General features: G+C 31.6%; 1 protein-coding gene across 1 annotated transcript; it reads left to right on the top strand.

The window, feature by feature from the left end:
• The first annotated feature begins 6069 nt into the window (after nt 1–6069).
• On the top strand, nt 6070–8660 carry LOC140824852 (endoglucanase 14-like). Its single transcript, XM_073186398.1, is given in 8 exon segments — nt 6070–6275; nt 6798–7214; nt 7392–7475; nt 7601–7667; nt 7670–7752; nt 7853–8134; nt 8342–8611; nt 8613–8660. Coding segments are annotated over 8 exon segments (1446 nt in total). The 5' UTR covers nt 6070–6080.
• The last annotated feature ends 3476 nt before the right edge of the window (nt 8661–12136 follow it).

Here is a 12136-nt window from a genome sequence, read left to right as displayed (position 1 = left end):
TTTTGTTCAATTCTATGTATCTGTGTTCGTTTCATTACATTTTTCTAGTATATTTACCTTCTTTTTACGGCAACTTTTGTTGTTGTATAGATTATATATTTTTCAATATGACTTGTTATAAGGTGTTGTTCGTGTTTGTCAGTAGACTAGTTTAGATGGTTTGAACTTGTAGCATAAATCTTTATTTCATGGCTGAAGTACATCGCAACATTCCTAGCGGTACACCATCATTTGATCAGGTCGTTCGTGTTCTTAGTGCTGTTAAAACATTTTTTTAACGAAGTTTATAGCATGAAGACCTTGTATATATCGTAGAAGAGATCGTTCTTACAATGTTATTAGGAGAATACGTGCTCAAATCAACCATCTACATAGAATTATTGAATTACGAGATGTGATGTGTGTTTTGAATTTGAGAATAGATCGTAATGCATTTGCACATCTTTGTTATTTGGTAAAAAAAAATGTGAGTAGCATAGTGGATTCGAGATATGTTTGTATTGAGGAGAAGGTTGCAATGTTTCTATCTATTTTAAGGTTTATTTTATCATATCCATGTGGACATTGTCCCCATGATAGGATGGATGGCCAAGATTTGTCCATGCATATATAGGACCCACTTTTTTAAAAAAATTGTATGTGTGGCAAGATCTTACCCGTTGAAATGAAGTGAGGGTAGTGCCCACATAGGTAGGATCTCATCTACCCTATTTTAGCACATCACAAGAAAATTAGAGTAATTGGTCATGAGTATTTATGGAGTTGACAGACAATGAGCTCTCATTTCCATGAAGTACTCCGTTCAATTATCAAACTACACCCCTTACTACTTGTCAAACCTCTTCCAATAGATGAGAATTGCTCAATGACACTTGGAAATGGTTCAAGGTAAGTGTATGTACTCATTATCACCATTTCTTTGTCTCCATTGTGAAATCATTAGTTACACGTCATGCATTTAAATTCATCATATGAATCCTACCAACCACAATTTTTTTCTAACTAATTTAAAGTATATGAACGACATACATATGGTTGTTTGGGTTCATTGGATGGCACGTATATCAGCTTCCAAGTACCAAACAAAGACAAAGAGAAATACATAAATAAAAAGAGAACAATAACAATAAATTTCTGGGGATATGCAATCGTGATATGTAATTTATTTACTCATTAACTGGATGGGAAGGATCAACACAGACACTCGTGTTCTACGTGATGCTGTTAATCGCCAGGATGGGCTAAATATTCCGAGAGGCCAGAACTTCTATGTAATATGAGCAAGGACTATAAATATGTTTTGATTCTGTTTCATTATATTAACATGTTTTATATATTATTTTAGCCACTGGAGTATGCAAATTTGGATTCTTCACAGCATGTGATTTCGATCGAGCTCGCTCAGTCAATTTGGTATTAAGGTGCTCATTTGTGACATCAATATCTGCACCCGCAATGAATTTCAGCCCCTCAAGTTCATTTACCATCTTATGCTTTTACCTTTTTGTTGTGGTGATGATAAATATCCATTCATATTGGCAAAGAGTAAGTCATTGATAGTAGTAGGTGGAACAATTTCGTCCACTTTGCGTATTGTTTGAGACGCAGCTATTGGAAAGCTTAATATGATATTTTGTATCGCTTTTGAGATCATTTGCATGTCCGATGGAATTAGTCTGATGTCGATTTCGGCTTCATCGTCACTTGATATAAGTTCAATAACCGTTGGGAATACACCTACATAATTGTTATTCACCGACTCCTCGGATGATACATCCAAATTTTGAAACATTTTTCCTACAACTACGTATGTGGTATTTAGAAATGCTCACATGCCCGAGTAGCAAGGAAGTGATTGTTTAAATAAAAGTAGTACATGTATTTATGATTTTACACCTACTACCAATATTGCAATGTCTCATATATATCTTTTGCTCACTAACAGGCTTTTAGAAGTAATTTATATTGTAATGTCACATATATATATTTCTGTATTTAAATTTTTAAGTAATGATAACGTGGGCTTCCAAAAGTAGTTGGAACTTGAAAAATATTAAATACATTACAGCATAAATTGGAAAAGAATTAAATTTTGCTTCTATATATGACAATTAGTTTGTCATGGAGAAGTATATAATTACATCAAAAAAAATTTAATAATTACATAAGTGTTGTTAATAAAAAATATATTTAAGAAAAATAAATTATGTAGAATTTTTTTAAGTCAAATAGATTTATTTTTAACTATCGAATCAAATTCTTAAATAACGTTTTTAAGTTTTAGGACAAACACCAAAAAGAAATTCTAAATTCATAGATTTAAAATCTAATTTCAAATATCATTTTTATTGATCCATTTATAGCGTAAGTTTTTAAAGCCCAATCCGAAAATAGTTTTTATGTTACATTTGTCCCATCAAAACTATAGCTATTGTTATCTATGCAATATTTCACTTCACATTTTTACTGAGAAAAAAGTCCAAACTTCAAATTCACATGTTAGCTTTCCTAACGTTTATGTTTTGGTTATGTCTTGGAGATATGAAGTGCTTAGATAATAATTGTAAGAGCTTATTTTAAGTATTTTCTAGACAATGAAATCTTTGAAAATTTTATATAAAAACTGACAAGTACTTAAAAATAAAATCTTACAAATATTATCATAATCATCGAAAACAATTTTTCACTTAGAATTCAAATGTGTTACGACATAAGAGTAGAGAAATGACTGGACTTCAAATTCACAATATAATCAGCATATTATATATATTGAAAAAAGGCATACGTACATATTAGTATAGTTAAAATGTGTGCAATCCACTCACGGTCACATTATCGCATGTTATTTGACGATGAGATAGAAGAAAACAAAATAATTGGACAGTCTGTCACGTCTCGAAACCGAGACGCGTCATCGACATTGCTTAATAATTTAAAATCGTATAACAACAAGCCACGCAGTACATCAAATAGCCAAAAGACATTCTATTACATACATCAATAATCGTTTTTATAATGCGATTAAAACGAAATGTGGAAGCGTAAGATTAGATAATATAACTAAATAAAATCAAAAGACTAGTCTTGAATTGGATTGGCTTCATCACCTTCCCCAAAAATATTATTGTTCTCTATCTTCGATTTTTTATTCGTTCTTATCTGAGATGGAAATGTAAGGGGTGGGTATTTGGGGAAATACTCAGTAAATATGGATCGAACGTGCATAACAAATATCAAGGTTATAATTATATGAATACATTATCATAATTTCAATAATAAGCATGTTGAATTGAATACGAACAAAATACAGACATATCACTGACAATCATCTCATTTTCATGTTTTACTGACCAGTTCCCTATATGTTACTCCTCTAAGGGGATTACACACAGTTTTCAGCCATGTTTATGGCATCTTCAGTGGCCTAAAATACCATTAAAAAAGAATGTTACAGGTTGACCATGGACCGTTCAAATTTAGCTTTGAAAAGACACTTTATAGTTACGAGATTCATGAATTGAATGAGATTTCAATGCTTGGTTGAATCTGCATGTTTTTTAATTTTCAAATTTCAGGCTTGACATGGTAAGTCCTTCGTAGCTTTGCATAGGTGAGTTCGGTCTTCACACAGCCCAAAAACAAAAATCACCTTGACTTGTAAGGGAACTGATTAATCATTAAAAAAATTCAACATGCATGTAAAGATGAGTTATTCCAAATAATAACACAATCGAAGAAAAATGTACATTTCGTCAATGGAAACATAAAATTCAATATTTTGCAATTTAATATTTCTCGGGAGGTATGACGCGATACCGAATATTGCGTACTGGTATGACAAATTTCTACCTATGTGACACCAAAGTATTGCTAACGTGTCAGAAGTTCTTGCCTTGAATAATTCATGTTCGTGTGAGATTAAAAAGTTTCTATCAGTTCGATCAATTTCATAAAGAACATTGTGTCCTGCAAAAATAAATCTAATAAACTCAAGGATGAAACAAGAAAATGGATCTTAAACAATGAACTTAATGAATGATACTTAATCTTGGCACTATATTTAGTTTAACCTAATCTCTTCAATAATAGGCTTCAACTTGGTTTCTCTAAGCATCAAATTAAAAACCCCAAAGTTTCTCAAGACAAACCTACCTTTGATAATTTTTCGAGGCTTAGCAGTTCTTGCTCCCTGATGCACTGGATGCCCATCGAACTGGATGACTTTTAACATATCTTACTATTTAATTAAATTTGAGGTTCATTTACTGACTAATTTCTAATTAATTTGGTGAAGTTTTATTTATAACTATAATTATAATTGTACCTTCATTATATAATTTTATTGATGAAACTTTTTTTTATTTTCCTAAAATAATATTTCTTTTTAAATCTTCGATTCCATCTTTATCTATATTTTTAAATGCACTAATATTTTAAAATTTTAGAGATTTTATCACTCTTAGTTTAAAAAAAAAATCATTAATTTGAAAATAACAAAAATTTTCATGTTTAGATAAATATTTCAAATGTGTAAACATACAACACGTGGAAAATGACACGAATATATTTGAAAACTGAGGCAAAACCTTAACGTATAAGATTTTTAAGGGGCAATAGGTGAGACGTTCAATCATTGTATTTTAGTGTTTTTGGAGTGCATGGACTGATGGGGCAATGTCCCTGATAAAGTGTCTGGTTTAATAGAGCAGTTGAGCTTACTAATTATCAGGAGTTCGATTTTTCTTATCAACATTTTTTCAGGTAAGTCTGTTATACAAGTTTTGTCCAGTACATACAGAAAACTAACAACTACGTGTTTCATCCAACCGAACTAATTAGTAAACTTACATAAAGCGAATTGCCAAAAGTGTAAAATTAAAATTCATAGGATCCACAAACGAATCTAATAAATAATTTTGAAGACTTCGAAAAATAATAACGTGCAATGTATTGGGACAATAATTTTAAATTTGGTGATTTTGAGGTCCCATGTTGAGCATCTTGTGGCTATGTCATAATAGATCCAAACATTTACCCTGGATCGACTTCCAGATCACAATTGTTCAAGTAAAAAATTAAAAAAATATATAATTAAATGGAAGCTAGGAGAAAAAAGGAAACAAACTAACTATACAAAAATCTCTCAAAGATGTACTCATTTTGATTGTTGGCAAATCTCTTTGCATGTGTTGCCTAAAAAGAGAATGGCTCGATGATTATTCATTCACAGAGGCCAGAGCCAGAAGTAAAAATTTTGGTGGATAAGGATCTCGTAAAAACTTCTTTCAAGTAATGGGCAATGTAGGTTTCGCCGTTAAGATTTGATTTTCTCTATCATTTTTATTACACTAAATCTAACATTTTTTTATAAGATTTTTGAGATATACAAAATTTGGCAATTTTTTTCTAAATTATTACATTTGAAAGATAATATATTCTATAATAATGTATCCCATCCAATTTTGGATCGACCAGATTAAACTCTGACTCGTTCAAAGATTAATAATAATCCAATAATTACTAAGAGTTTGCGTAAAGCTATGTAGTTTTATGCGATAGGCCAGCCTAACTTCTTTAATTCACTATTTGATCATTCGATGTCCGAGAATATTTATTAAAATATTATTTTTTGAAATGCAATCAGTACATATATCTTAAATTTTAGTATAAATTGTCGTGATTTATTCTAGTTTTGTGTACAAATAATAATTCTGGTGGAGAAAATTTTTCTTATCAAATGTAATGTTTATGGTTTTTTCCTCCCATAAAAATCAGGATAATTTGGGGAAAAAAGTTGTATATTTTAGCGACAAAAACTATATCTAAGTATAATACAAAATAATACTTTATAATTAAGGAAAAAAATGGAAAATTAAGGAAAGTAGATTTGAAATAAATTGCCCAAATAATTACTCAAATTTGCTAAACAAAATCACGGATTCTCAAGACCAAATATTCCATATTAATTAAGTAATTATATCTCCATAAATAACACTTCTCGTATCCCTTTCACTATAAATAAATTAAGCCATGTCCCCTAAAATTGTACCATTTTATCTTTTAGCAAAGTCATAGGAATAATGTCTAATTTGTTTGTGTTTGGCTTTGCTTTTTGTTTATTTGTTTTGGCTAAGAATGGTGCCTCAATGGACTATGGAGCTGCTTTAACTAAATCTTTGTTATACTATGAAGCACAAAGATCAGGGAAGCTGCCAGGGGACCAAAGAGTTCAATGGAGAGGGGATTCTGCTCTTCATGATGGCAAAAATGGAGGGGTAAAAATCTATTTTAATTAATTTCCGTTTTTATATATAGTACTCCGCTGATTTATCAAGTGTCACTTACGTACGTCTTGTGTTTTTGTATTTGTACGCGATTGAATGCTATTTTTTTAAAATGAAATAAGACACTCGAAATAATTTTTTCGTGGTTTCGTGAACAAATTTAATTTGAAGGTCGAAGACGATGAATTTATGCATAAACAAAGAACTCAAAGAGATGTGTCTTGAAAATAAGAAGTTTTTAGTGCTGATTCCCATCTTGAAATTTGAAATTTTTCCAGTTTTTACTTTTCGATATGTCAATTTTCCAAAATCAACATTATCTTTCCTATATTAGATAGAATGTACAGATCAATAACAACTCATTGTGTCATATATGGTAAGAAAATCGCTGTACATAATATGAAAATTTATAAATCACCATAAATTTTAAAACTTTTGCATAAGCGTTGATTATTAGCAAAATAAATTATATAATTAAAATAATGTTTATGCATTAACTTTGGTTTCGTGCAGAATATTGATCTTGTTGGTGGATATTACGACGCCGGAGACAACGTAAAATTCGGGTTTCCGATGGCGTTCACGGTGACGATGCTATCATGGAGCGTGGTCGAATTCGGACCCCAACTCCAGGCACGAGACGAGCTCGAAAATGCATTGAATGCCATCAAATGGGGAACAGATTACCTGATCAAGGCTCATCCTCAACCCAACGTGCTGTACGGGGAAGTCGGAGAAGGTTGGTCGGATCATGCGTGCTGGCAGAGACCCGAAGAAATGACCACACCAAGAACTGTTTTCAAGATAGATGAACAGCACCCCGGAGCCGATCTCGCCGGGGAAACGGCCGCGGCATTGGCTGCTGCTGCTGTTGCTTTCAAACAATCCGATTCCAGTTACTCGTCTACTCTTATCAATCATGCTAAACAGGTAAGTCGTCATATTGGAATCTTGGATCGATCGATCTCACCAGCTCAAATGTTCTCCCAATGTAGTTTGTAGTTTTTTTTTAAAAAAATAATAATTGCATTTTCAAACTAATTTCCCCAAAAATACATGAAATTCACACACACACATATATGTTGATTGGTTGCAATTGATTTACAGCTATTTAATTTTGCCCAAAATCATCCCGGTGAGTATCAAAACTACATTCCAGCAGGAGGCTTCTACTCAAGCAGTGGATACGAGGTAAAGCAATATAACAATAATCATGGAAATATTTCAATAAGAATCAACTAAATACATTAGTAATTACCTTAAATCCAAAGAAAAATATTTAAAACTTATATTTATCATGATTTTGTATTACACAGGATGAACTGTTATGGGCCGCTGCCTGGTTAGCCCGAGCCACCAACGACAAACAATACCTCCAGTTTATTGATCGACCGAACATCATGGAGGAACGAGAAGCATGTTTTCATGGGACGACAAATATATCGGTGCTCAAGTTCTTATCACCAAGGTCTGCACAAGTTTTTGAACTATGTATACATGAAATGAGGAAAAAAAGTAGGGAAAATTGACGTTAAATTAATATAATGCTGTCTTGAAATGAATTGCAGAGTGTTGCGGATGGGAAACTTCCAAGAATTGGAAACTTTGACCAGTATAAGGTTTCTGCTGAGCAATTCATTTGCAACTGCATGCAAAAAGGAAATGGCAATGTTCAAAGAACTGGTCATGGCCTTCTCTGGTTTCAAGAATGGAACAATCTTCAGTATGTCACGAGCGCGACGTTTATCACAACGGTATATGCAGAGCTTCTTGCCAAAACAAAGGGTTCTATACAATGCCCCGGAGGCAACGTTGGGTCCAGCGATTTATTCGCGTTTACTCAATCACAAGTAAGCATACATGACTAATTTTGGTGTTCGGAAGATAAACTTTGTCTATATCTTTGTCTCATATTTATGGATTTCTACAGCAACTTGGATCAGATTAACCATTTTAAAACATTCACTATTTTCAACTACCATGTATAACTTATCATGCATAGGGAACCCTAATTCCAAGAGCACTGGTAACTTCTTGATTTTTATCTTTTTTTTTAGGTGGACTACATATTGGGATCAAACCCTAAGAGATTGAGCTACATGGTAGGATTCGGAAATAACTATCCGAAAAGGGTTCATCATCGAGGAGCCTCGATTGTGTCTATAAAGAAACAGCCGGCGCCAGTGGGCTGCCAAGAGGGTTTTAATTTATGGTTCCACAAAAATGCAGATAATCCGAATGTTATCGATGGTGCGATTGTCGGAGGACCGAATCAAAGCGACGAGTACGGAGATGTGAGGGAGAATTATCAGCAAGCTGAACCTGCAACCTGTAAACACTGCTCCATTTGTTGGGGTTTTAGCACGCCTTGCATGAAAAAATTAGTATGTCCATATTGCATTTTTCCTCTTAATCTAACATATGGACGAGGACTGGACTAATGGTGCATAATTATTACCATTAGGAAATGCAATATTGTATCTTATGCTTATAAAACATAGAAGAAATGAAAAACTAAATAAATTATATATTATTGTTGTTGCTTAGAAATGTGATGATTTTCGGAATGAAAACATAATTTCCTTCATTCTTTGCTATATTTCTTACTATGTATTGACATAATAATTTAAATAATGTAAGTATTTGCTCTCCAAATAATGAAAAATTAAAGTCCAATCATACCATATACAATAAAAAAAAAAAAACCTCTATAAATTAATATATATTTTCTTGGTCTCAAGTCCTAACTTGGACCAATATGTTAAATTTATAATTTCGATAAACTAATGAGGTAATGTATAATTTTTTCAAAAAACCTTATGTAGAATATATGATCATGTAATATCATAAATCAATATTTCTCTACAATTACAAACATAACTAAGGCAATTTAGTAAAATATTATTGTTGTTTAATTTGATTATTCTATACAATGAATATTATTTTATTTAATTATTAAAATAATGATCACTCACTAATTTTATAAACATATATGTGCAATGGATTTCTTTTCTCTTTATATATATATATATATATATATATATATATATATATATATATATATATATATATATATATATATATAAAATAGAGCAAAATCTGTCGAAAAAAACCAAATTTTTTAAAATATATTTATTTAAAATAAAACAATAATTTGGTATGTAACAAAAAATAAATAAAAAATCCGTTCGATTAACTAATTTTATTTTAAATTGATTGGGCTGAATTTGACACGAACCAGAAAGTCACCAAATCGCCAATCCTGTAGGCAACAAAAAGGCGGCTATTGATAGCATCATATATCATGAGGGTAACAATATGTAATGCTCTCATACCGTATTATTATTTATTATGATTAAGTTCTCACTAATATTTTGATTATTTATATTAATTGAGAATGAATGTCACATCTCGAGACTGGGGTTAGTCGACACCAGCGTTATTCAACAATCACATAATTGTTATACAACAAGACTCGTAGTACAGTATAAACAAAAACCAGTTTATACCGTATTATTATTTATTAAGATTAAGTTCTCACTAATATTCTGAAAACGATACAAAATCTGCAGAAGCATTTACAACTTACTAAGCCAAAACTAAAATAAACTTCTTGAATCATCTTATTATCAGCCCAAAACTGGTCTTTTTCATCTTCCTCGATTTTCTTTTCTGATTTATCTGTGGAGAGCAGAGTAAGGGGTGAGTGATATGGTCGTCACTCAGCAAGTGGGGCCGTTCGAGCACAACATAAAAATATTTACTCAATTTTCGAAAATAACACGTAAACATATCATGATTTTCATAACATATCATCATATTCATATCATAACAGCACTGTGATTCTTCCACCTTCTATGGTTTACTGATATCAGTCCCTAATTTTTAATCCTCTAAGGGGGCGAGACCATAAAACGGTTCTATCACACCGTGAAGGGCCATATATTGGGCTTCCTACCCATTTTCAGTGAATCCTTACACTGACAACACGTAAACGTACCAAAATCGCACAAAAAACGTAGAAATAGAATGACGGTGCTCGACTGAGTTTTTCGAAAACAAGAAAACGCATAACCGAAATTTGAGGATTTAAAACAAGCACACTTACTGTATTTTGAATGCTAAAAAAATTGGAGGGTTGCTGCACTGGGGGATCGAACTTTCTTCTCGGTCTGGATTCCGGCATAGCTTCGCTGCTACTTGAGAATGAAAGAATTTTGAAATTCCAAGGTGTGAATTTCAAATGATGGGAGTCCTCTATTTACAGTGGCGAGGTGAAAATCTTATCATAATGGTTGATATTCCTTCCAAAATTGCGAGATAATCATTCCTTAATTATTGAGATAAGCATTCCATACTTTAATCGGGCCATAATTAATAAAACATGTATATACATCGAAATTTTCGAATTTATGGCCTCTGGACTGGATGGATGAACTTAGACTGCTTTCTTGTACAGGTTCGTGATGTATCTGGACTGTATTGCAAATTTGGTAGCTTCTTTATCGAGAAAAATTCCTTATATGCGATATATTCTTTCCAATTAAGTTGACACATTGCTTTGTATGTAAATTTTCTTCCAAATAGGTCGATGTCCAACCTTAATTTATCGTATATATTGCACTGGATTTCAAATTACATATATTTATTGGCTTGTAATTTCAAATAACATGTATTATTTAATATTTTCGTATTTATTATAAATCGAAAATAAATTCTTATACATATCTATATTTCAAAATTGCACTCGCAAAATCTTGGATTCTCACAATAAACACACACACATATATATATATATATATATATATATATATATATATATAAAATAAAAAAGAATGTACGTTTTCGATCCTATTTTTCTCTTGTCGGCACAAAATAATTTACGTTTGTCTCTCTTTCACGTGCAAACTAGCTCGTCCAGCTACATGGTTCTTACCAATTGCTCGAATACAAGTGTCGAGTGAGGATAAAAATAAGAAATAATGTACAATAAAAAATAACGATAAAATCGTGAAATCTTAAATGTCATTTTACTAGAATCTTAAATATCATTTTACTAATCAAAAGTTTGAAATAATACAGCTGTGACGCAGCAAATCGAGGGTAAGGAGCCGAAAGTCTTAATTATTTTACAATCCATGTCATTTTCAGATAACCAACGCACGTTTCTTAAAAAATAATGATACTACAAGTGAGAGAGTCGGATTTATCGAAGTTTAATTATATCAACAATTATGTGGTCATGACACACCCGCACGTGGTTAGTAAAAATAACATGATAGTAATTTGTCCTATAGGGTTATATCCCTTACAGTTTTTAATAAATAACATAGTTTATACGATTTGAATTAAAAAGTGCCGTAGGATTTGTTTCAACCGTCGGTCGACATCTGACCACTAAGATAATAATTGTCTATAGTTTATCATCGTTCATACAAATTTTGGGCGTAGAATTCAGTAACAAATGAAATGAAAGTTTTGCATTTTTTTAAAAGTGAAATTTGAATAATGAGAAGAAGACATGATAAAAAGATAATAGTAGAATATAAGTTAAGTGATTAAATAATATAATGACAAAAACTTGTGTGAGACAGTCTCAGGGTCGTATTGTGAGACATATATTTTATTTGGGTCACCCATGAAAAAGTATTACTTTTTATGCTAAAAGTATTACTTTTTATTGTGAATATGAGTAGAGTTGACCCGTCTCACATATTAAGATCTGGGAGACGGTCTCACATCACTCTAATATAATTGAAATAATAAAACGAAGTTTCACCTTATCAAAGTAAGACATTCTAGAGTATAATTTTAATTAATAGTATGAACACTATAAATATTAAATTTTATTA

Source organism: Primulina eburnea, chromosome 1 (genome assembly GCF_022965805.1).
Source record: "Primulina eburnea isolate SZY01 chromosome 1, ASM2296580v1, whole genome shotgun sequence".
NCBI lineage: Eukaryota > Viridiplantae > Streptophyta > Magnoliopsida > Lamiales > Gesneriaceae > Primulina > Primulina eburnea.
This window is presented reverse-complemented; position numbering and strand designations above follow the sequence as displayed.